Genomic DNA, 27,169 nt, shown 5'->3' with positions numbered 1-27,169 from the left:
CAAAGATAACCACTGCTAACTGTCTGATCCTTAGTCCTAGAAGACGAGGAATGAGTTCAAAGATGGTGAGAATAAAACTTGAGCACAACTGTCAGTTTTGTTCACAAGCTTGATGTGGCATAAATAGTGCTGTAAAAATCAGTATATGCAAAGAGTACATTAGAGCAAGCTGAGGTCTCCACCTTGCTCCTCTCAAGGGTGTGGCCAGAAGAGGGATGACCTGCAGCCTTCCTTAGACCTAAACAATGGACCTCAATTTTTCAGTGTTATGACTCTTCCCTTCCCCAATCAACCACCAAAAGAGCCACATCGATTTTCAGAAAGACCATTTTGGTTTTTGGTTTTCCATCAAATGTTTTTCTTCTGTCTCTCATGCATTCATCCACATTGAAAAATTGAGTTTATAGTATATATAGAGTATTGAATCCTGCCCTTTTCATTCAATAACACTTTGAGTGTTTCCCGTAGCTATAAGCAATCTTTAAAAACATGGCTTTAAATTATTGCTTTATTTTTACAGCAGGAAAGGTGGATCTAACCAGATTTTAATTTATTTGTGAAAAATCGGAAAGAGTTAATTCAGCCAATTCTTAGAATTAAAAACTCACTTGCAAGAGCTAAATTTACTGAAGTTTCACTTGTATTATCAGGAAAATAATCACTGTCATCTCCTAGAAGAGATATCAGTTAAAATTAACTATGAGAATTTGTCTCTACAAGAAGGAACAATTAATTTTTCAGAGGTCTTACCCACATGTGTTAGAATTTTTCATGAAAAAAAGTACTCATTCAATCTTCCTTTGATTTTTATTTTTTGCTTTTTTAAAAAATAAATCTTTATTTGCTTTCTTTTTAAAAAAACTTTACCTTCTCTCTTTTCTCTTGAACCCTCAACAGCATGTGTGTTGTGTACTGAGTAAGTCATGTTAATGGATTCCATAGATAATTTCCAAAACTTGAAAAGGCCTTTGACTTCAGAGAAATTGAAGCAATTTTGAAAGAAGCCAAAGAGGTGTATATTAGAATCCTCCACACACACATGAATAGTGGAGTGACATTTGAATTTGACAGAGAGAGTGAAAAGATCAGGTTGAAATGTGGCAGTGGAGAAGGGGATGCTGCCTTACTCTGTTTGCTGAGAGAAGATATTCTAAAACTTTGAATGAGAAGTAAAGGGCATTAGCATCAGGTGAGAGTACAGGAGTCAACCTGGATTTGCAAATAACAAAGTCATCCCTGCTAAACTCCAGGAAGACCTTGAAGCTGAGATCCAAGATCATACGTTTAAAAATAAGAAACTTTTGTTACAGAAGAGTGTGTAGGTGACCAAAGTTGAATTTGCACAATAAAGGAAAGATCACAGGAAGGAGACTCCGAAGAAGTTAGGCAACCGGGGCTGGTTGTAGGTGTCTAATTCAAGAGGCTGGGCTAGTCTCCGTGTCTACAAAATGATTTCTGAGAGGGGAGAAATTTCCACTTCAGCTTTAAAAAAATATTCTGAGGGCACCTGCGTTGACATTTCATCTCCTTTAAAAGATTGGCTCCTTGCTGCAGTTGTGTGCATTTATTCTTGATATCAAGGGCTACATTTTCCTCTGGGTTTTCTCCTTAAAATCCAGGGCACCCACAGTCCCTCAGGGCTTCATTATTTATTATCAGCCAAACATCAAGATTCAAATCACAACTTCAAATATCACTAAACTTGACTCATTTTGAATAAAAAACAAATTCAGTTAAAGAACTACTCGTTGAAATTCACCTCCTCAAAAGCTACGGTCAGTAGTTAGCTGGTTATAAATAGTATTTCTGCCTCTGTATTGTTTGATTCTGTTACAATAAGAACATGTCCACGCATTATTTGGGAATCTAAAACTAAGTTTAAAAATAGAAAATAAATTATAGTGTAAGAAAAAATAGCTTAAGCAATGTTGGGGAAAAAAAATAATTTTAATTGGGGGATGAATTTAAATAGGCTTTAGTAGCGATGCTTACCTTTAGTAAATAAACTTGGTTTGGACAATAGAAAATAGTGGTTAAGAGAACTTGGGTCTATAGTATCAGACCCTCTACGTTTGAAGCCTCGGTTGCTGGGAAATAACTAAGAGATTTTGAGGGATTCCTCCAGCTCAGAGATTGGAATAATGACACACTCACACCTAATAGGACTGTTGTGAGAATTAACAGAGACGGTTTTAAAATAATTTGCATACTGTCTGGCACATGGTAAGCTCTCTGAGAATGTTTATTTCTGCCTGGGACAGAAAAGCCCTAGGTTAGTTCAAATTCTTTGAGAAGCAGATGCCAAAATGGGATTGTACATGCAAGAAATTTATTGCGGGAAAGGACTTTGAAGGATAAACAGAAGGAAGTAGGCGTAGCAAGGAAAGCTTTCAGACCATAATGTAGGTCTGTCACCTGTGACAGAAGGAGAGGAAGGAAGGCAGATTAAGGAGCAAGTCTCAGATTGCGGGACAGTTCCAAGAAAGTTTGGGCCAGGCTGTTGCAGAGTCCCCCAGCCAAAGTTATCTGTTGGAGGACACCCATGTCCCACAGCAAGGGGCCTGCACAGTCTTTGGCTGGGAACATTCCAGAAGAAGCAAGAATTCTGTATGAATGTTGTAGTGGGCCCAGGGAGACAGCAGCTCAGAATGTTGCGCCCTGCAGTGGAAGATATGAGTGGTACATTTCAGTGACTGTCACAGGGCCATTGGTTGAGCTGGTGCTTTGGTACAATAGTTATAAATCATTTGGATTGAATCATTAAAGTAGTCCTTCAATCCAACCTTTGGGTAGCTTGGCTCAGGATATCCTGTCTCCGAATCTCAATTTCCTCACTTATGAAGTGGGTAAAATAATGAGCAGTAGATACTTGTTTCAGTACTGGGGAAAAAAAAAAAAAGTGCTTTGGGAATGTGAAATAACACAGAACTACTGCCTTCAGATATATAATAATTCAAAAATTTCTTTCCACTCATCTGGCCTTTCAATTAGCCTGACATTAGAAGACTTTATTGTATTGTAATTAATTTCACAACATGTGTCTGGGAAAACGAATGTTCAGGCTATCTTGTCTTTGAAATTACTAAGAATTTAAAGTTTGCCACCAGAATGTTTTATTTGATAACTATTGTAGTATGCATGGTGATGAATCAGTTTTTGTTATTCAAATGCAGTTCATGGTACTTGAAGAATTTAACCCACTAAATCCAGAAATTTGTTTTAAAGATACTGCAGATGGGAACTCAGGAATGCTTCTAAGTGCTACCTCAGCTGCTCATGGTGGTATATGTAAGGCCTTGCAAAAATGAATCAGACATTGAAGACTCTCAATAAATATCTGTTAAGTAATTCACTGAATCAGTTAAATCTTTGCTGTGACCTTTCCTGATAGGGGTTACGAAGCCTAAACATAAAAACATAGCAGGGAACATGAGAAAAGCCAAACTCCCTGGTGCTTGTGGAAATTAGAAAAGATGGATAGGTCTGGTGTTTAGATCTTACCTCTTGGGATCACAAAGATGATAGGCTCTTTAGAGGTCATCACCTACAGATTTTAAAGCAGGTTTTCTCAACATCAGCATGATTACCATTGTAAGGCAGTAATTCTTTGTTGTGGGGAAGTATCTCACGGCTAATATGATGTTTGGCAGCATTCATGGCCTCTATCCACTAGACACCAGGATCATCCCCTCCCCCTCCTCCACCCCTTTGTGAATACGTGTCCAAAACTGCTGAATGTCCCCATGAGACAAAAATCAACCCTGGTTGAGAACCATAATTTTAGAAGTTAGGCAACCAAGGAAGTCTTGAGAGGTCAAACGAGTCATCCACACCATGGGCAAAGGAAACACCACAGTTCTAATCCTAGGTTTAAGCCTCTATATACTTCTTTCTACTGTCCAATGCTACTTCTTTGATTTTAAAAAATGTATTTTCTTTTATATGATTGAATGAGCCTCCAGTATAGTTGCTGTTATTTTATCATGACTATTCATAGTTATTCATAGTATTCTTCCAGTTTGTAGGCTATTTGATATTCTATACATTTTATTGCATGAAAAGAAAGCCCTGATATTCCTTTCTATATTAGATGAAAAACGAAGTTTCTCTTGGAGTGAAAGAGGCATGTTTTGATGCCTAAAACTGACAGAGGAGAGAGAGGACTCAACAATCTTTCTCTTAGAGACGGACTTAGAGATGAATTATGCTTTCTTTACCCAGCTTGCACTGAAATAGAAAAATATATCTGTACACAAAGAATCCTATAAAAAATGCTTGCCAAGTCCAGAAGACACCCCTCTAAAGTGGCAGAGAACAGAACGATCTCGTAGGGATAGTCAAGTGTAATTTCAGATAATTCTGTATCAGGTTTCTGAGAACCCTTTTGGAAAGCTCGGTTATGTATTAGTGCTGGGTCTCAAAGAAATGGAAAATTAGTATTTTCTTTCTCAGCCTACAATTTATTGATCAAAGAAAACTTATTTTTGGCTTCGTTGTGTTGCAACAATCCAAAGCATATTAATAAAGAAAGAGAGTTGCTTCTTGGGGAGATAACCTTGATGACTGTAATTTTTCTCATAAGTATCAATGCTGCTTATGTTCCAATATATCACAAGTGAAGGGGGAGGGAGGGGAGCAGATGTTGTCTAGCAAGGGCAGCACGGAGTTGTGTGTATCTTGCTATGTCTTCTCCCACCCTTTCTTGGGGAGTGAGTGTTCATCCTTCCCCTGTTTATTCTTAAGAAGGACTTCAGGAAATAGTATTTATAGGGAAGGCTTTTTGATTGTGAAGGTAGAAAAAGCTGACAAAGACTTGGCTAGTTCTAATAATTGGTTCTACCAAACACAGCAATCAGGAGATTCAACCAGGGATTGTTCCTGTGTCTATCCATGGATGCTTCCATTCTAAGAACCATCTGGATCACATCCCCACTTCACCCCCTGTTAACTCTGTCACCCTGGACAAGTTACTTGGTCCCTTTCTGCCTCAGTTTCCTCATCTATAGAAATGATGACATTAGTAGTACTTATTTCAAATACAGATACAATTAGTTAATATTACTAAAGTATGTAAAAAATTGCCTGCAACATAACTTTGAAAGTGTTTTATAATAAAAATCACACATTTAAAACTCAGACTGAGTGTATAATAGGTATTCAGCACTCTATGTAGTGGTGATTTAATGGAAGGAGAAAGAAAAAGTTCAGAGACGTGCAGACCCTCAAAGCAGGAACTAGGTCACATTTTTAAAATTTACTAGTAATCGACCGGGTGCGGTGGCTCACACCTGTAATCCCAGCACTTTGGGAGACCGAGGCAGGTGGATCACGAGGTCAGGAGATCGAGACCATCCTGGCTAACACGGTGAAACCTTGTCTCTACTAAAAATACAAAACATTAGCTGGGCACGGTGGTGGGAGCCTGTAATCCCAGCTACTTGGGAGGCTGAGGCAGGAGAATGGCATGGACCTGGGAGGCGGAGCTTGCAGTGAGCTGAGATCACACCACTGCACTCCAGCCTGGGCAACAAAGCAAGACCCCGTCTCAAAAAAAAAAAAAAATTACTAGTAATCCGTGTTTAGTCCATTTTGTCCTGCTCTAATCAAACACCTGAGATTGGATAACATATAAAAAACAGAAATTTACTTTTCACAGTTCTGGAGGCTGAAAAGTCTAGGATCAAAGTGCTAGGAGGTTCAGTTGTTTGGTGAGGGCTTCATCCTCTGCGGGGGAGGAGCGCTATGTCCTCACTTGGTGGAAGGTAGGAGGGCCAACCCTGACTGAAGCTGCAATGTGTGAAGCCTCTTCTATAAGGGCCCTAATCGTACTCCTGAGGGGAGGTGACCTCATGACCTAAGCACTTATTAAAGGCCCCGGCTCTTAATATCATCACGTTGTCTATTATTTTGGCACCTGAATTTGGAGAGGGCACCTTGAAACCATAGCAAGCTGCTTTGTGGATGACCACTGTGCTGGTCATGGAGGAGGCAGAGATGAATCACCCAGCATGTCTGTTCTCTAAGAACCCTGTCTGGTGGAAGAGAGAATGTGAAATATGATACAAGGTAATGTGACAAGAAATGTGATCAGTGTAGATATAGGGTATTATGTTTGCATTGAGGGACCTCCATCCCAAACTGGGAATGGGGCCTGGAGATAGAGAGGATCTTCAGGGGAAGAGATGTAGGAGTCAAGCCTCATAGGCAGAGCCAAGCCATCTAGGGTGGGATAGAGAACACGGAACACAAAGAGAAGTGAGCCATGGAGGACAGGTAGGCTAGGCAGGATGGTGAAGAGAAAGGTGCATGCCATAGATGCCCAGGTTAAGAAGGACTCTGCAAATCAGGTTAAAGAGTGTAGGTGATTCCTTGAAAGGGAAAGAAAGCCATTGAAAGATTTTTGGTAGGGGAGTGATATGATTGGAAATGTAGAAATTTTGTTTTATAAACTGCAGTCTTGTGTGTGTGAAGGAAAAATTGGGAAAAGGCCGAACTAGAAAAAGCTAAATAAAAGGCCATCCTGGAAAAGCTTCACTGAGAGATAGTGAGGCTGGAAACAATGAGGAGACTGTGGGAGAGGAGGGGAAGTGGGAATGAATATGGAAATTCTTATTAATTGGACACCAACTGAGTCCCACTGACTGTAACCTCTGAAATCTATATCGAGGAAAATCACAAAAGTAAAGCTTGCTGTTCCTCAAAATGTTGGAAAATCTTATCAAGCCTTTCTAGAAATTCAGAAGAGGAAAATAAGTAGTTAGTCATCAGGAGTTGTCTTTCTGAGACATTAATGCCATCTTATGGTCTTGTGATTTAGATTTCGTGGCGGTACCTCTTGCTGCCCTCTGTCTAGGTGTGATGCGTGGACCTAATATTTGGGCACTTTTGATTTAACTTGAGAAACTTTCAACCTATTATCTTTGGTTCTGGTCTTAGATAGTAGAGCAGAGCCTGAAAGGATCGCTAGAGATCATCTAATGAAGGGGAAGCAGAAAGGTTTTTATCTTCAATGCCGTCTATAAACTCCTAAGATTGGCTACTTGGAGTGTTGTGTTAATAAACAATATGAGGTCCATCTGGCTCTGTGGGAAAGAGCGACAACTAAAGATGCCCATCATGGGTGCAGCAGGGCAGAGCAGAAGCACTTATGCCTCATGCATCCATTTCTTACCATAAAGAATCCACACTCATAGCATTAATGAGCTAAAGTCACAGATCTAGTTAGGAACGCAGTTGCAAAATCAAACAAACAAACAAAACAAAACAAAACAACTCTGTTACTTAACTCTCAGTGCCAAGATACTTCATTAATTTCTTCCAGAAATATTTGCCTAGGGGAAAGATGTGTCCAGGTTGCTTTGCGTGTGTGGTTTTGTTTTTAGTGCTAGATTTTTAACTTTTAACAACACAGATGGGGCCCCTGCTTTCATGGAGGTTCTATTCCAGTGGGAATTGGCAGTAACTAAATGAATAAGTAAGATCATATCCAATGGCAGCTGAAGATTATGAAAGCAGTAAAAGCAGGGCGTGGTGATGGGAAACAGATAAAACCTGGCAGTGGGGTGGGCAGTCAGGGGAATCGCTTCAGAAAAGAGGACTTTTTAGCTGAACTTGAACAAGAAGAAAGAGTCAGTTAGGCCAAGATCTGACAGAGGAATGCACCAGGCTGTGTGAATAGCAGGTGCAAAGACCCTAAAGCTAAAAGTAGCTTGAGTGTTTGAGGAACAGAAAGAAGGCCTGCAGGGCAAGGGCACTGTGAGTGAGACGAACAGTAGTATCTGAGAAGATGGGAGAGTTGGGCACAGGCCAAATTATGTTTCCCCATCTCACTGGGAAGGGAGTCTTAGGGTCTTGCTCAGTGGCCCCAGGCAGTCGAAAATGAGGGGGCTAGAACCTCAGTCCCCAGGTTCTTAGCGCAGTGCTTTTGAAAGTCTCTACGAGTACATAGCCCTTTCTTTCTTTTTATTGGAAACTCCTTGATTATAACTGACAAGATCAAACAGCTGATAGGATCAAAAACTTTGCTCTGTATAGATTAGAGTGGAAAATAGAAACCTGGAATAAGTGTGTTTCCTTCAAGTGACCTTAGTAAAACATTCATGGGGTGCTGACAAGTACTTTGAATTGATACAATGGGGAACACAGTTTAAATACTTTGATATATTGCAAGCAGCTTCTAGAGAATCTCAAAAAAGATTGCAAAGCTCATTTAAATCTTGTACCAACCCTGTGAGAATTGGTGGGAAATAGCTATAGCTATTTTTTTTTCCAGATGGATAAAATGAGGCAGAAAGATTAAATTACTTGAGTTCAGATTTCTGCCTGTAGTCTTGCATTCAACCTAATGGATATATTGCACACACCTTAATTTACAAATAAATGCACAGTTGAAATCTAAACCCTGGTGAAGCATCCCTAGAACCTTTGATTTTTTGAGTCCTAAGGTCCCAATTTGTGTATTTACCCCACTAATTACAAGTAAAAAATAAAATGAAGTGAGTCTCCTGAGATTGGTGTGCTTCAACAGTACACCCAGCCTATTGCAATTTATTTCATTTGCCAATCTTTCCCTGCATATTTCCTGCTAGGGTTTACAGTAGCCAAGTTGCAGGCTGCCCCATTTGATATTTGCATATATTCCATTAACTCTATTGTCCTTTTCCTTCTCTCCCTCCCTCTCTCTGACCCCCACCCTCCCCAGACTGACTTACCTGTTCTGTGCATTCTGTTTCTTGTAGCCTGTGCTCTCAAGTGACAGCTTACGAGCCTAATAAATCCAGGCAAATGTGTAAATGGATGTTAATGTTCCACGTTCCCCTTCCACATAGCATGTGTACATTTTAATGGTGACCTTTGATGGTTAATACCTAACTGAAATGAATGACTAATGGTAGAATTAGGAAGCCAAGTAGATTTGGAGGTCAGCATTGTAGCTAATTGAAAGTAATACATTTAGGGGGAGTCAAGGACTCTTGATGATCCCCAAATCATTAATATTTGCCTATTTCTGGAGTCAGCTTTCATCCTGAAAGGTGGGTCCACATTATACAGGACTTCATGGACCTTAAATGGTGTTTTTGATGTGGAGCTATAAAGGTATGAGCTGTATCTGTAATGTTTCTCCCAATAAGGCAAATTCACCAATTGATATTGATGTTCAAAGTAACACCTGAAGAAGTAAACTGCAGGAAAAATATGATTATCATCTTCAGAATCATTTCTTCTTCAGCTTCATAGACAGTATTTCTCTTTTTGGGCTGGGTGCAGTGGCTCATACCTGTAATCCCAGCACTTTGGGAGGCCAAGGCAGGTGGATCACCTGAGGTCAGGAGTTCAAGACCAGCCTGGACAACATGGTGAAACCCCATATCTACTAAAAATACAAAAAAAACTTAGCCAGGCTTGGTGGCAGGAGCCTGTAATCCCAGCTACTCAGGAGGCAGAGGCATGAGCAGTGCTTGAACCCGGGAGGCAGAGGCAGAGGTTGCAGTGAGCCAATATCGTGCCACTACACTGCAGCCTGGGACATAGAGCAATAGAGCAAGACTCTGTCTCAAAAAATAAACAAAAAAAAAGCAAAACAACAACAACCAAAAAACCACACACACGCATGCATACACACACACACACACACACACACACACACACAGATAACATTTGTCTTTCATTTGTCTTTTTGGTTTGAATCTTTTGTTTGCTACCATATTCCTTCTATGAACAGTCAGACTCTGGTGTTTTTCCTTCTCTTCTGTTGACCCATGATCTTAAAGGCCTATTTCAAGTTGTGATAAACCCGTGGTATAACTCAGTAAGGGAGGAGTCTAGAATAAATGAACCTTCATAAACTTTTGCAGTGTATCCTCTGGTTTATACCACAGGGTAGGATATGTTTAGGAAAACCCACTCTAAAGGGATGCCTCATATTCTACTTTAAAAATATACCTATTTAACTAAGCTCCAAAAATACTGCATTTCATAATCTCCCAGTGCAATTTTTTCTTCCTCAAAAGTAGATAAATGCGTCTGAAATTCTGTTTCTATATAAAGGTATAAACAGGTATATGCAGAAAGGAAATGATTCTGCCAAAAGTACAGAAAAAGAAAAAAGAAAAATTATATTTATGTCTAGAGCAAGTTATACCACCTTGCAGAGCTTTTAACATTGGCAATACATTTTCAATTTTTATGAAAAAGGTGGATCTTTAAAGAACTTCTAACTCTAAATCAATCTGATTTCAGTCCTGAAAGAGTAAAAGTACAATTAAAAAATTAAATCAATATAAATATGCATTTCTGGATCTTCCTGTATAACACTGACCAGTAGTGTCTATATGGAGAACATTTTCATATGCTACCACTGTCACCACGTTCAAGTGAGGTGGGTTTCCACTGTGTGCTCTTCGGGTCTTTACTTTTTGCAGGACTTCAGATTCGTCATCCATAAATCAAAGCGTTAGATAACAGTTTACTTAAGGCTACCTCTCACCTTTAAAATTCTAGAATTCCTAAAAATGAAAACAGAAACCATGAAAGTTTTCATAAAGACACAAGGAGATTTTTCAATGTACTATTCCTGGTCCATCCTCCTAATATTAAGCTGTGACTCCCACAGCAATTTGTTGGTGTTGTTTTATTTTATGTTCATGTTGAGATGTAATTATTTATGGATTCGTCTTATTCCTTTTCCTAGATTACAGATTAAAATTGATATAAAATACAACCTTATATAAAACCTCGCCCCTTGTAGACATTCAATATACAACTCTACTGCATGGTTGCTCCCATGTAATATTCTTCCGTGGCTTATAAAAATCTTATAAAAATGAGTGTCATTTATTTATTTTTAACTTTCAATACACTATTCACCCTTTCCTTTGGTAGAATTCTCCTGAACATCTGTTATAAAGGGAGCTCTGTGCTAGATGCACTGAAGGTTATAAAGGCTCCATCTGTTTATCCCTGGGAGCTTGTAATCTAGTAAGGTGATAGTACATGTACACCATGCAAACGAAGGGTCATCAATGTCAGGAGCCTCAACAATGTCTAGCAATTACCAGTGTTCAATAAATGGTTGGTTTCTCCATTGTCTAAAAATGTAATTTCTATTGTTATTATTTTCATTATTTGTACTACCTAAGACAGCTACACGTGAGAAGCAGCAGCAACATTCTACAGAGACTTCACCACAGGCATCACAGTTTGGTTAAAACTGGCTGGTGGTGCTTTGAAAAATATGTTATTTCCCCACAGTGGAACTAGGTATCTGTACAGCCTCTAGACATGTTAAAGTGTGGTTCCTGCAATAGCAATGATAGCATCACCCATGAAGCTGATTTGGGGTCAAATCAGAAAAGAGTCCAGCAAACTGTGTTTAAACAAGGCCCTTGAATGATTTTGGTGTATGTTAAAGTCTGAGATGTCAGTAGAGACATGGAGAATGTCCCTGGGAGAAGTGTGTTACAGTGAGAGACCCAAAGGCCAAAAGCGATTGAAGACAGAGGGATTTCAGAACTCTGCTCACTCTCACAGGGCTTACAGCCAACGGAAGAAGCAAGTAATTATTCAGATTAAGTACACGATCAGTAACTTTGATGCATTCTGCAACTGCAAAGTGCAGGGTGCATTGTGGTCTGTACCAGGAAGAACTGAGGGAGTCTAAGGTTCAGGCAAGATTCACTAAAGAATGAGTTGGAGCAGAATTTTGTATCTTGGATGTTATGCAGGTGCCAAGAGGAGAGCCTGAATCTGCTTGATTCTAATAGACACTTACAGAGCCTATTTAACAAAATGTTTTACTACAGTTCTTTGCCCCTGGACATTTCTGGGATTAGATGCTGTGTCCTTTGATTTCTCCTAAGTTGATTCAATACTTTCGGTGATAGATATTCTATACATAGATATACATAGATAGATATATACACATGCGTATACAGAAATATCCATGATGACTGTAATCGTCAGTATGCAACTTGTTTTGTACCTTTGGGAGACAACATAATTTGAGTGCCAACTCTGTCCTAGACTCTTCCCTTGGCCCTTATACAACTTCTAATTCAATTCTCACAACATTTCTCATGTATAATTGTTAAGTCCACTTATGGTAACTAAAATGGCTCAGCAAGTTGAACACTTGCTGCAGGTCACACGGCTGGTTAGTGACAGAATACTCTAAAATACGTTTTTGCAATAACTGAGGGTAGAGTTCTGGGGATAAAGTATGTTTCTTATTAATGGTCTATGCTCACAAAGTGAATCTTGCCCCATAGAGGTTTACTCGTCCTAATCTGTATTTCTTCTTAGATGTCCACAAACTTTTGATGACTTAAAGGGAAGGTAGTAGGTGCCATATTTTACTGGGGTTGAAGCAACCCTCAAAATGTCATACAGATATTCAGAGAAGCTGGGAATTCAAACTTCTGTAGATATAAGAACTTGAGCCATTCCTACAATAAGGCAAACCAGGACATAGATATGAGGCTAGAGCGTGGGCTTAGAGAGGGGAGATATGAATAGATGATTGGGCATATTTCAGGGAGGCAGCCACTGGGGAAGAAGGAGGTGTCTCAGCCAGCTGGCACCACACCAGTCCCACATCTTCCCTTCCCAGCTTCCAAATTCTCCCTCATTTCTTGGCAAATGGTTAAGATGTCCTTTCTATTTTCACATATTTCCTTCAGCTTGACCTTTTGTGACTTATTTTCTCCCTCTAAATGTCCTTGGTGTTAAATAATATAAATAAAGCTAGAGAAAAACACATGGCGTATATTTCCCTGAAACCTAATCCGTCCTTGTTTATTTCAGGTGGAAGAATTATAAATGAGAAAGAACAAAAACAACAACAACAAAAAAACCCCACATTCGTTTCTGATAGCAAGAATGCTAATGGCATAGTAATTAATAAAAATAAACACAACTGTAATGATGTCACCGGAGAGATCTGCCTGGAATATTTTGCAAATTGTTTTGTTTAATTTCTAAGCTAACCCATATCCATTTTATTTTAGTTTAAAAATTATATCAAGGCAAACCCCAAAGATTACCATTTTAAATTGCAATTGTACAGTTAAGAAAGACTTTAGGCAGCCACAATTTCCTGGGATGTTGGGCTTACTAAGGTGAGCTTATAAGATCAACTTTTGTGAATGGTTTGGCTTTAGACTGTGGCATTAATATTTCCACTTATATTTTCATTCACAGTTATTTTGACAATCTCTAAAATCGGTACCTTTGCAGCAGAGCCACAAATTCACTAAGCACAGAAGAGAATTCGCAGGTGCATTTTTTTTTTCACCTGCCTTTATACTTCCTCAAAAACTATACTAGAACCTAAGGCTTCCCACGCAGGGTACGTGAGGCCACCAAAAAGACATCTTTGGCCAGGAAAGATGAATAATTTTGACTTAAGCCAAGAATAAGAATTTGGTTAGTTTAGCAGAAGCAGAAATATTTCCCAAATTTGTAACTTCTATAAAAACAGTCCCTTTTAAAAACTAATCTCTCAGTGAGAATTAGGAGGTTTCAAAATAAGCAAAAGGAGTTGTCTATAGGGGATCTAGAATGCAATTTAGACGCAGCTTTCCCAACACTAATAGCTTTGGTGAAAACAGCACTGCTTTTATTCACTTTCTTTAAATATGCAGGTTATTAATACATTTTCAAATTAATAGTTTGGAAATTTTCATACCCTTCTAACTATGAGTCAATAGTACATCTCCACCTGCAAGAGTGACTTGATGCATTCATTTTACTACAATGAAAGTGTCATTTAGAAAGCCATTAAAACGTAACCTTAAAATTAACATGGTGACCCTACAAGGAAACATTAAATGGGTTGAAAAGTAATGGTCTTGAAAAGGAAAGCCCTGCCTTTTGAATACAAGCTTTTTTTTAAAAAAAAAAAAAAAAAAAGAAAAAGAAAAAAAAAAGCCACTAATGAATAATTACTTTAATGAGCCTCTGGTCTCAGAGCTGCTCACGTTCACTGGCATTAATGCTGTGAAATGTTGGATGCTGTGAACACATTAAAATTTTCATTTTAGTGCCTTTTTGTTCAACAAAGCAATGAAATATCCCAAATTCCTCCATGAGGTGCCTCTTTGGCAGTTGACCTTGTCATCAAAATACTAATGCTGTCCAGGGGATCCTTCTAGCTACCACCTGGCAGGGTGCCCTGAAACGCTAATAGGACCACAGATCTACTTCAACCCCTCCAGTGTCTCAACCCCCTCACCCCGTGGCCCCACTGCCCAGGGTCTTTCTCTATAGAAGGTATTTCAGCAAAGCAGTAACACCGAAGCTTCCAGTGTATGATGCTGAGTACAAACATTGCTTCTGTAACCTGGGGCAAATTGCATAGCCTTCCTGTGCCTGAGAATCCTTATATGTTAAATGAGCAAAAACGCAGCGCTCTTCTAAGGAGTTGCTTTGAGGAGTGAATGAAATGATCTAGGTAAAAATGCTTGGTTCAGGGCTATCCTTAGTAAAAATGAAAAGGTAACTATTCATAGATTAAAAATGACATTTCTCAGCATGGCCTACAAAGTCCTCCATGAACCGACCTCAGTTTACTATGGAAGGTTATTTCTCGCCATCACCTTTCCACCTCTTGCCACTTCCTTTATGATCCGGCCCAGGGGAATCTTAAACTTGATTGTGCACCAGAAACGCCCTAGAGGGCTTGTTAAAACTCAGACGGCTGATTCAGTAGGAATGAGGACAGGGCTCAGAAGTTTACATTTCCAACAAATTCACAGGTGATATTGATGCTACTGGCCCACAGATCTCACTTTGGGAACCACCAGTCTAGTGTAGACTTTCATTAAAAAAAAAAAATGCCCCTGTTCCCTCTTTCACCTGACAAGTTAATACCAAAGCTCTGCTTATGGACACTTCACTGAAGCCTTTGTGAATTCCTTCAGCCAGAATCAGCTATTCTGTGTTTCGCCCTCCAACAACAGTTAGGGTGCAGCCTATTCACTTCTACAGCTCTACTCACCTGGCATTGTAATTGTTCAGTTTGCTTATTGCATGCCCATCTAATGACTTGGATGGTACACACTTCCAGACCAGAGATCATGTCACGTTCATTCTTGTATTATTAGTGTTGTATGTGTGCCTGGCACAAGGTGGCTACTAAACTCTGCTTAAAGAAATAAACAACCAAACATGCACCCCATACCCTTTGTTCATATCCTTGCCTTTGCAAAAGTGGTTTTCTCCTTCAGAAATGCAGTTACTTACTGACTCTGATAGTGAGTTCTGGTCTGCTGTTCACGACCCTGTGCTGGTAGTTTTTAAGTCAGGAGCACCTTCCCCCACTTCCTGGAATAGGCAGTTCTTTCCCTAGGCACTTGGTGTTCACATTTTTTCCCCTTCATTTGACTGAGGTTTTTTAGGGCTGTACCTCTGCCAGAATTGATCCCAGTGCCCCCAGAACCCAGAAAGTGGCTGAAACTTAGGAGACTCTTGGGAAATGTGTGTGGCGTGCTGGGTGAGCATGCTGGAGGCTGGGCAGACTGGTCTGGGAATCTGACAGAATTTATTGCTGGTGTCCCAGCTTGCCACTCCTTTCCACGGGCCTTTTCCAAAATTACTCCCAGAATCCTAATTCCTAACTACTGTACAGGCCATATGAGAGATAGGCAGTGCAATGAGAGAGCGGCCACCATAGCTTAAGCAAGGTGTGGTGAAACCCTAAATTAAGCAATAGCCTGACAACAACATGGAAAGGCCAGTTGGAATAATCATGGAGAAAGGGACCCTCCAAATTGACCAACTTAGAATATTGATCCTCAGGCTCTGGCGTGAAGGGGACCTGTGTTTGAATTTGAGCCTCTCCTCTGATCTTGCGCTTAACCTTTCTAAATCTTTGTTTCCTTACCCGTCAAATGGGAATAAGAAACTACTATCGGAGTGAAATGAGATGATGCATGGGAAAATACATAGCACAGTGCTCAGAATATAGAGAGTGTGCAAGAAAATAGAGCCATATAGGAAAACTGTTAAACTGTCAATGCTTAATGGACTCTGGCTGTGTCATGTACACAAAAGGCATGTGATTTTTTTTTTCCTTGACCCACAAAGGATTTACAGAATAGTTGGGTAAGAAAAAAATGACCACTCCCAAAGAGTGGGATTATGCTTTGATTATGCGTTGTCTAATATTCATCACCAACAAAATAATCCTGTGCATGTTTTAATGTAGTTGGAGCTCATAAAAGGCAGTAGCAGAGCTAAGATTCTGGGGGTACAATCCTATTCCGTAACCATGGAGCAGGTGGGGAGGTGGAGGCCAAGAATTAGCTGAAATATGGGAATAAAGGGAAAGCTATGGGATTTTGAATTTTCTTGCGTGTTGGGTTGCATGTGTATCTTTGTATATTGCTATAGGCATTTATCTTTTAAGGATATAACAGCATAAACTGAATTCAATGGCTTGGGCACAACTCATAATTTAGTTATTTGAATTCAATGTACAAAAAGTAACACTATGTAAAGAATAACACAAAAATTGTCATGATTTTCTCTAGACATAGAAATACAGATCAGTGTTTGCACTTTGATAATTTGAAAATAGTGCTGCTAATGGAGAGATTTCCTGAGAGTCTCAGTTTGGGATGGGCAAAAATTATAATCGCTAACACTTATAGTGTTGACTATGCGTCAGACCTCCTTCTAAGCGCTTTTACATTTATTAAGCCCTGTAATCCTCAGAACAACAGCATGAGGTGGGTACTCTTAGGATTCTTACACTGTGGATAACTGAGTCACAGAGAGGTTGGAGCATTCACTCAATGTCCCACATGAAACTGAAGTCGTATAGCTTGCAAGTCCATGCTCTCAAGCCTAAAGTCACTGGCAGTCGTGCTTCAGTTTCCCATCCAAAGAGGTCTGCCAACACAGCCAGAGCTGGCCATGTGGGTCCGCACCCAGGCCCCATTTGTCTCCAGTAACACATGGATCCCCTCCACCGCTGTCTGAGTAGTGACTGGGGTTCAGCAAATTCCCTCCAACGTCTGTCGTGAATTTCCACTGTCACCTTCCTTGGGGTCTCACATATTCAAAATGCTAGTCCCATCCTTTCATTTACTTAGACACATAGATTTGTCACTTGAAACAATCTTTAAATTGTATTTTTTCCTCTGCCTTCTTTCCAGGGCTTTGTATCAAGTGTTAAATGCTTAAAAAAAAAAAATGCTTTCCTTCTGATGGAATAGGTTAGCGTGTGTGTTGGTTAGCTGCTGCATTTTGAACTTCCCACTTGATAACTGACAGCCTGTAATTAAGCATAACTTGAACTCTGACCACATCTCCATGTACTTTTGTAGCCTGTCACCAAATTTCTGTTGGATGTTTTATGTAAAAATGGCACACAACGAAATGCTTCCTGGCTTAGCAGTATCTCATCATGGTTAGGTTAAAACATTCTCTGATGGGTTGGAGACCTGGAAATGTTCTCACCATAGTACAAACATTTTTATTTCTTCCTGGAAAAACAGTTTCTGTATAATACATTAATGACTTATTTTCTTTAGGGATGCAGAAACTCAAATCAGAGTATAAAAGGTGAGGGGAACTGCATGTATTGAAGTATCTAATGTGTGCCAGACCTTTGGCAAAGTGTTTCCCTGACTGTAGGACCCAGCGATGAATTTACTACCTGTCCAGATTGACATTCCCGATTGAGGGCCTGTGTCCTAATCCCTTTGACAGAGCCCAGGGCTTTGATGGAAGATATGTCTCAGATTCCAATGGGACTCGTAGGCCCCAGTCTCTGTTACCCTATAGGAAAGGGTGACAGATCACCCAGCTGCTTCCTTAGAGGACCCCCTTTCTAGTTAATGGACACTACAGAGCTAGCATCTATCAATAACGTTTTCAGAGTTCTCAACCAATAGAGAAAAAGATGATGAGGAATAGGAGAGCAAAATATCACCCCATTTTTACTAATAAAATTGATATTAGAAAATGGAAAAATGTACTCTCCTAGGCACAGGCAGAATTGGGCTCCCATAGAAATGCCTTAGGAGGAAGAAGTATCAAACCCTTCTCTTTGGTGTTTTTTATTTGTTTGTTTGTTTTGTTTTGTTTTGTTTTTCTGAGACAGAGCCTCATTCTGTCGCCCAGGCTGGAGGGCAATGGTGCGATCTCAGCTCACTGCAACCTCCACCTCCGGGTTCAAGAAATTCTTTTGCCTCAGCCTCCTGAGTAGCTAGGATTACAGGCGTGTGCCACCATGCGCGGCAAATTTTTGTATTTTTAGTAGAGACAGGGTTTCACCATGTTGGCCAGGCTGGTCTCCAACTCCCGACCTCGTGATTCATCTGCCTCCGTCTCCCAAAGTGCTGGGACTACAGGCGTGAGCCACCACGCCCAGCCCTCTTTGGTGTTTTTAATTTTTGTTTTTGTTGTTTTTGCTGCTGCTTTGCTTTTTTTAGTGATATATAACATAAAAAGCTAAGTCAAAAATCTCATACACGTCCATAAAATTTTATGTATGCATATACCTATGTAACCACTACCTAGATGTCTCAGCTCTCCAGCATCCCATAGACTGTCTCCCAAAGGTGACCCCTACTCTGACCACTATCACTATACAACATTTTGGAAAGGCCCTTCACTCTGATCTAGAGAAACAGAGTGGCATTTGTGCATCATGTAAGAAGCTTCTGAGGGAGAGAGAGTGAGATGGGGCTATGGCTGAGCATTTTTTCCTTTTAAATTTGCCAAGCAGATTAAATCCCTCTTCCTTCCCCCTAGGAAGAAATGAGAAAGTCCTCCAGAATGGCCAGGCATGTTACGCGAATAGATCCCATTCACTTGGGAGGCACTACCAGGAGGGCAGAAGAAGTCCTACCTCTGACCTGCATTTGGCATGTGACCCCTGAATGGTAGACAATGGTCTAACAAGGTGCTCAAAATATCGTAGTGTTAACATGACATGTCTGCCATGAACATGAGTTTTCCTCAGTAAGTTCGGTGAAATATTATTTTAATAGTAACACAAATATGGAGATATTTATGGAGCAGAATGTAAAATTCACATGAATTTTTAAAGCACAGCATGATACTTTAAAGCTCTTTCAGGCTTGCTTTGGGCTGCTTTGGGCTAAGCCCCCAGGTCCCTCAGGGGTAGATGTTCAGTCCTTTCTGCCTACAGTAACTTCAGTGGAAGTGTGGAAGCTCTCCTAGGACACTGAATGTGTCACATAAAACCTTTATTAATGCACCAGCATTAACTTGGCAATGTTAGCAGATTGAAACGCAAGGAAGACAGGGAGAGTAAATCACAGAGACAGTCATCATAGGGACATGTGGCCTAGGAGCCAGCCACACAGCACAAGGCCAAACAGATAGGCTGACCAGCAAGCACTAAAGAGGAAGGAAGAGAGGGAAAATGAGAGAGAGAGAAACCGTAAAGGTTAAAGACAGAGAGTGGTTAAGATAAGGAGGGAAGGAGGAAGAATGGGAGGTTAGTACTGAGGCCGACACATGCATCTTTGTTCATCTTTTGCTTTTATGATCCTGGGAGCCGTGCCACACAGCCCTAGCCAGCTGTGTCTGGATGCTCTCTGAGTGAGGTATGTCTGCCTTGGAATTTTGTTCATAGACAGGCATTGCTCAGTTTTGCCCCTGGCAGTTTATGTATGCTTGGTTCATCATATCTGACCACTCCATTAAAGAATAGAATAGAATAGAGCAGAATTCAGATCCTATTATGTAGGCCTTACTTCCAGAAGCAGAAACTCAAATACCTGTAGAGTTAGGCAGATAGAAAAGGTGTGTTGCTGACAGGTATTAATTATAGAGAATGCAAGGGATTATAGTAAACTTGTAGGTGGGTGCCTGGTTTAAAGGCACTCAAACTTGGGGGAAAAAAAGGCAAAAAAAAAAAAAAAAAAAAGCAAAAAAAGCTAAAGCCAAAATCCCTTTCCTGCTGTATTTGTTTTGCAGGGCCTTTGTTTCATAGCTTGCCGTCCTCAACAGACCAAATTTTCTACTTGTGGTCTCAACTTATACTTGTGTCATTTAATTCCCCTAATATTCCAATGGAAGATGTGCTCTTATTGTCATGCTTGGGACAGAAAAAAAGGAAAAAAGAAAATCAAGGCCCTGAAATTAACTAATTTTCATAGGGCCACAGAATTTGTAAAGTTAACATCAAATTTGAACTAAAGTCGTTTTACACTTCAACAGTTTTAAATTGTGACATCTACTTCAGAGCTTCCAAAACCTCTACAGAGTGTTCGACCTCTACAGAGTGTTCGCAGCAGACCACAGAGGCAGAGAGCTATGATCTTCTGCAGAAATGTAGTTGGCAAAGCATTTATCTATAGAATAGTCATCAAAGATAATAGTGCTATTTAACAAAATACAGTGACAACTTTGCTATTTTAAATAACATGTTTCAAAAGAAACAACAGCAAAACTGGGATTATTAAAAGTCAAAAAAAGAAATGGTTATTGATTTGGAAAAAAATAATTGGTTTAATAGCAAGAATATTTTCATATAAAACTTAAAAAGAAACTGTCAGTTGATGCGGTCAAAGACTCATTAGCAGCCGCATATTGGACAGCTTTTTCAGTAACTATTAACATGGTGATATCACTTTATACAATGAATTTTGATTTTTTTGGCATGTGTGTATAAAATCCAATAAAACATTGAAAGGATAAAAGATCAAAATTAGTGGAGGTGAATGACTTCTCTAACTAGGCAATTGTTCGTAGGATTCATTATTAGCAGTTGATTTTTCCAACGTACACTCGTTACATTCTAGTTCTTGTTTTATTTTTATGAGAGGTTGGTCCTGAACGTTGATTTCAGTCAGCAAGAAGAAAGTTTACAAAAGGCCTGGCAAGGTGGAATTAGACGCTGAGCCTGGTTTGGTTGATTTTGTGTATTTCCTTTATTTAGAAATTAGAGACCTACCATTATGCAGCTTTCTCTGACCCATTTTTCAACTCTGCTTTATTGGACAAACACAGGTCTTACTGGACAGAGCCATCACCAGTTTTGCTGAAGAAAGTATTATCTTAGTACATATTTTCCCTTCTGGTTCCAGTTTTTTGGTAGCTAGAATTTAAGCATAATGGTATAACTCGAATAACCACAGAGGTCTCAGTAATGACTTTAAAACACCCACACAAAAAAATTACCTCTCTCCTGAACGTAAAGTCACAGAGGAAACATTCTTGTACTCTCACACTTGTGAAAAATTCTATTGTTAACGATGGTATATTAAGGCCTTAGCCTTATTCATTAATACAAAATACAGCAGAGTACATTTTGAAGTGTGTGCAGTGAATTGCATACACAGTGCACATTATCGTCATCAGAGCTGTGCTGGGGGAATTTAGCTAAAACTGTTTAGAGGCACCCCATAATAGTTGCCTGTAATTGTTTCAAAATTGGTTTTCTGGGGTTTAGAGCTCTGTTTTTATTATTGTTGTTATTTATTAATCTCATTCTATGACTGTCACAACTGATCTTAGTTTTGCTAGCACTTTCAAACTAGGAAACCTATACAATTTTATTTCATCAAATAATTTCAGTACTACACTTCACCTTTAAGTGAATTGCGCCTCGAAACATTTTAAAGCTACTAACAGAACTCGTTAAATTTGAAATAGAATTATAGGTCCATTGAGAGCAAATGTTTGCCAATAAATAGGAAATTTTGTTCTATCTCAGTTATCAAAGTTCTTTCTTCTTCCATTTTTTTGTGAATCTCTACATTCTTGGCCCTTAAAAAAACAAACAAACAAACAAACAAAAACTGGCGTGTATTGACGGGGTGCAGTGGCTCACGCCTGTAATCCCAGCACTTTGGGAGGCCGAGGCAGGCAGATCACGAGGTCAGGAGATCAAGACCATCCTGGCTAACACGGTGAAACCCCGTCTTTACTAAAAATACAAAAAATTAGCTAGGTGTGGTGGTGGGCACCTGTAGTCCCAGCTACTCAGGAGGCTGAGGCAGGAGAATCACTTGAACCCAGGCGGAGCTTGCAGTGAGCCGAGATTGCACAACTGCACACCAGCCTGGGCCACAGAGCAAGACTCCATCTCAAAAAAAAAAAAAAAAAAGGGGGGGCATGTATTTTGACAATCTTTATAGAAGCATATTCTTGCAGAAGTGTATAGTGATCTTAGTTATCTCTCCTGGTTGATTGAAAGTAGTATAAACAACACGGTAAAGAAATTGATATTATTTCCAATAGTACATAAGTACATAAGGATTCACCATTTTTAATGGGACACATAACAAAGTAGCTTACAACTCCATATCCCACTCCACTTATTAGTATATTACATAAATAAATACAATTTCTAGGCCTCATATTTGAGAGAGGATGATCATTCTTTAAATTTATTACATGCATTTTGTATTTTAAAACTTTGACATAGCCAAGTCTTTTGTAAACTTAGTTCTTTACGCACCTATGTAAATATTTTCCATATCTGCATACCAACCCAGCTGGATTATTATTTTTTGTCTTGTGGTACTATTCTCACTTTCTCCTCCTTGTGCTCTGAAACTTATAGGCTGAATGAATCAACAAATTGCTATCAACGCTCCCATCCTCAGCCTTGATTCGAAGACAGTGAATCCCACCAATTTTCAGTTCTGAGTCCCTCCCAGGCATTGATGCTAATAGAATGAATAAGAAGTAATGGCAATGCCACCAGCTTGGTTTATCAGTACTGGTTGTGAATAAACCAGTGGAAGAAACAACAGGGGAACACAATATTGTGAAACTCTCAAAGCTGTAGCCCTGTCAATTCCTTTTGCTCATCCTTTGTTGCTTATGCACATCCAAATTTATTTCCATACCAGCCTTTGGGATGGAGCTAATTAAATCACATTTTGATCCACCCCTATTTCTTCTTTATTTCTATATTGCTTTTTTCACTGTAATATCACTCAAATGAGAAAGAATTTCTGCTACTAAAGTGACCAAGAGTGGCACATGCTAAGTGCAGCCTTAGAGAGTTCTTCTTCCATTTGATCAAATTCCAGCTCAATTCTTGGCCCACCCTAATCTCATAATGGACATATGATATTCCATGTATCATATGATAGTGGACATATGGTACATCTCATATTGTATCTTTTATCCAGGGTGTTGAATATTTTATATGTTTCTCTAAATTTTCTGACTATATTAGTCTATTCAGGATGCTGTAACACAAAACCATAGACTGGGCGGTTTAAACAACATAAATTTATTTCTCACAGTTCTGGAGGCTGGGAAGTGCAAGAACATGGTGCTGGCAGATTGGATTCCCCGTGAGGGCTTTCTTCCTGGCTGGAGGATGGCTGCTTTCCTGGGAGGCTTCTCATGGCAGAGACTGAGGGTGATATCTCCCTCTCTTCTTCTTTTTACAAAGTCACTAATCCCATTATGATGGTTCTACCAACATTGCCTCCTCTAATCCTCATTTCTTCCCAAAGGTTCAGATAATATCACATTGGGGGATAGGGCTCAACATATAAATTTGGACAGTGGGGAAGCAATTCAGTCTCTAACACTGACCTCCTCTATCTTCTTTGTCTTAACTAACCTTGATCTCTTCCCTTTGATCTCTTTCTTAGTATATTTACTAAAATCAGAGTTACTTTTTAAAACTTACGATATACTTCATAAGAAATTTTATTCAGGGACTCTCACTGCGCAAGATGGAGAGTAGGCCGGCCGGCTGCGAGACTGCACCTCCCAGCATGCCTTGCAGCCGCGACTGGAGTCGGTACTTAGAGTGATGGGGTTCCCTAGGTACTTTAGACCACCGCATCGGTTTAGAGATTGAGGTGGAACCCGGGGCCTGGGAACTGGACGCACGCGGAGGGCGAAGATGGAAGCCTGGCGCTGCGTGAGGAAGGGCTACGGCCACTGTGTGGTGGGAAGAGGCCGATACCCCATGTTTCCCCATCACTCGAGGAGTCTGGGCAGAGACTGGACTACACCGTGGGAGAATCTACAAAGGTGTTGCTGGAACAGACATATTTCTAGTTGTATGAGGTGGCCTGGACATTACTATCAAGCTCCTTACCCATACTTCAGTAGTAGGTATTTTTCACTAAATTGGAGACCACCCTGTTTGTTTGAGTCTAGAACTCAGTTCCAGTACTGTAACTGGAGACCTGACAACCTGAGCCAGACATCTTTGATTCATCTCTCTAGTTACGTCATGAACGCTGAGGGAGATGAGCCTTCATCAAAACGAAGAAAACACCAAGGCGTGATAAAGCGGAATTGGGAATATATATGTAGCCATGATAAAGAAAAAACGAAGATCCTAGGAGACAAAAATGTTGGTCCCAAATGTGAAGACAGTGAGAACAAGTTTGACTTTTCAGTGATGTCCTATAATATACTTTCACAAGATTTACTGGAAGATAACTCTCACCTTTATAGACATTGCCGGCGGCCAGTATTACACTGGAGTTTTAGGTTTCCCAATATTCTGAAAGAAATTAAACACTTTGATGCAGACGTACTTTGTTTGCAAGAAGTTCAAGAAGATCATTATGGAGCAGAGATTAGGCCAAGTTTGGAATCACTGGGTTATCACTGTGAATATAAGATGCGGACAGGAAGGAAACCTGATGGCTGTGCTATTTGCTTCAAACATTCCAAATTTTCACTCTTGTCAGTGAACCCAGTGGAATTCTTCCGCCCTGATATTTCTCTGTTGGACAGAGACAATGTTGGATTAGTTTTACTCTTGCAGCCCAAAATTGCATGTGCTGCCTCTCCTGCGATCTGTGTAGCAAATACCCATCTGTTGTATAATCCAAGGCGAGGTGATATTAAGCTGACCCAATTGGCAATGCTACTGGCAGAGATTTCCAGTGTTGCCCACCAGAAAGATGGCAGCTTCTGCCCTATTGTTATGTGTGGTGACTTTAATTCTGTTCCTGGTTCTCCACTATATAGTTTTATAAAGGAAGGAAAATTGAATTATGAAGGACTTCCCATAGGAAAGGTATCTGGCCAGGAACAGTCTTCACGGGGACAAAGAATTTTATCTATTCCAATTTGGCCCCCAAACCTAGGTATCTCACAGAACTGTGTGTATGAGGTACAGCAGGTACCAAAAGTAGAAAAGACAGACAGTGATCTGACACAAACACAACTGAAGCAAACAGAGGTCCTAGTGACAGCTGAAAAATTATCTTCAAATTTACAGCACCATTTCAGCTTGTCATCTGTTTATTCACATTACTTTCCTGACACTGGAATTCCAGAAGTGACCACCTGTCATTCCCGAAGTGCCATAACTGTGGATTATATTTTCTACTCTGCAGAAAAGGAAGATGTTGCTGGGCACCCAGGAGCTGAAGTTGCTTTGGTTGGTGGCTTGAAACTTCTAGCTAGACTGTCACTTCTTACAGAACAAGACTTATGGACTGTTAATGGACTTCCAAATGAAAATAACTCTTCAGATCATCTGCCTTTATTGGCAAAGTTCAGACTTGAGCTCTGACTTTTTGATCACATACTAATTTTCTTTCCAATTTGTATTGTTTTTCAAAGAATGTAAAGTTCTTAAGTGTATGCATGTTGTTTATTTTTGCACTGTGGAGTTTCTGAGGAGGTTATGTTAGATGCTTTGAAACTCTGTATCAGAAGAAACAACTTTATAACAATTTTTTTAATAATGAAAAATATTTTTCTGACAAGTGAGATCTAAATACTCTTTATTGTAAAAGAGATGTAAAGGTTTTGTATTCTAAATCCTAGTAAAATTGACAGTGATTTTTAAATATATATAAAAAAGAAATTTTATATCAGCACTGCATAAATAAAAGGTGAAACCATAAAATAAAAATATGAAAAAAAAGTTGTGAATGGACCTGTTTTCCAGCTCTCATGTGCCACACTTTGGGAACAGCATTGAAGAAACAAAACATGGGGAGGCTGTAAATTCGGGAATCTTCCCAGGTGTCCCAGATGTTCCACTACTGATGAGCTTGAGAGTTGGGTCAAGCCATGAGTTTTTCTGTATGACTATGCTACTGATCTTAATCTAGCTTAGAATATATCAAGAGTAGGGGAAGTGAGGAGTAATTGCAGCTCATACTAACTCCATCCCTTTTCCTTTCTGAATGCAGACTCATAGTTGTGAGTAATATGTATTTGTTTCTTAATGTAAGCTATATTGGCTACTGGCTTGTTAACTTTAATTGGGGGAACTGTGATCATTTAGGCTATTAACAGAAACTAGTCATGTGTTTTCAGGAAAACTGGTATAAATTAGAATCTTTCATTAAAGACCAATCAGCCATTCTCACATTTCAAAATTTGACACCATTGCTTTCTTGATGGGGTAGCAAAATGACCAGAAAATTCAGCTAATCCATTTTCTAAGGGTAAGAGTCAAGAAAATAAAAATCTATCTATATTAACGGCTTAAAATATTTATATTACCAAGTCTAGCATAACTAGTTCAAGAGTAAGATTATGGAGTGATTTAGTCAATGTTGCTTGAAAGGTAGGCACAGGGAAGCAGCCGCTGAGGCTGCTCATTACTGTCTGTTCAAATTTCTCATGTTTGCTTTCAAAGAAAACAATCAAACAAGTGTTTGCTTCTTTTTAGAAAAGAATCAAACAAGTGTTTACAGATGAAATAATCAAAGAGGAATCTAGCTGTAGATAAAATGGCATATCTTTGTTTTTTAAGAGCAGGATATAGCAGTTAAAGTGTAATAAGAAAATCATGAATATGTTTACAGTGGACTCAGAGCAAACTTCTTAATGAAGCTTAGGAATGACCCAGACCTAGAGCAATAGATAGTGAATTCAATGACTTCATGGAAATGACAGGACACCTACATAAAAGGCAACGTAGTTGCAAGAGCTTTGAAATAGTAGTAGACTAATCTCTTGGATTATAAATTTGGTCTGTCACTTACAAACTCTGATCTTGGCCAATGCATTGAACTTTACCTAGCCTCAGTTTTTTGTCTATAAAGTGGGTATAGTGATGACAATTGTTTAGCTAATGATTTTTTATTCTTATTTTCATTGATTTATTTTTTGAGACAGAGTTTTGCTCTTGTCGCCCAGGCTGGAGTGCAGTGGCGTGATCTCGGCTCACTGCAACCTCCACCTCCTGGGTTCAAGCGACTTTCTTGCCTCAGCCTCCCAAGTAGCTGGGATTACA

At 39.6% G+C, this 27,169-nt stretch overlaps 2 protein-coding genes across 11 annotated transcripts in view; both read left to right on the top strand.

Moving 5' to 3' along the window:
• LOC105480824 (teneurin transmembrane protein 2) overlaps positions 1-27,169 on the top strand; it is a 3,943,693-nt gene that overhangs the window by 2,782,291 nt on the left and 1,134,233 nt on the right. The gene's annotated exons all lie outside the window — the stretch shown is intronic.
• On the top strand, positions 23,673-25,782 carry LOC105480825 (protein angel homolog 2). The gene has a single exon (XM_011740010.3). The coding sequence runs from the start codon at positions 23,855-23,857 to the stop codon at positions 25,487-25,489; it is 1,635 nt and encodes a 544-aa protein (XP_011738312.2). The 5' UTR covers positions 23,673-23,854; the 3' UTR covers positions 25,490-25,782.

The sequence above is a fragment of the Macaca nemestrina genome, chromosome 6 (assembly GCF_043159975.1).
Source record: "Macaca nemestrina isolate mMacNem1 chromosome 6, mMacNem.hap1, whole genome shotgun sequence".
Taxonomy (NCBI): Eukaryota; Metazoa; Chordata; class Mammalia; order Primates; family Cercopithecidae; genus Macaca; species Macaca nemestrina.
The sequence above is the reverse complement of the archived record's forward strand: the minus strand, read 5'-3'. Positions and strand labels throughout refer to the sequence as shown.

Bases quoted from the DNA above. Each gene is read 5' to 3' on its own strand.
- LOC105480825 (XM_011740010.3), top strand. From the start codon at position 23,855: ATGGAAGCCTGGCGCTGCGTGAGGAAGGGCTACGGCCACTGTGTGGTG.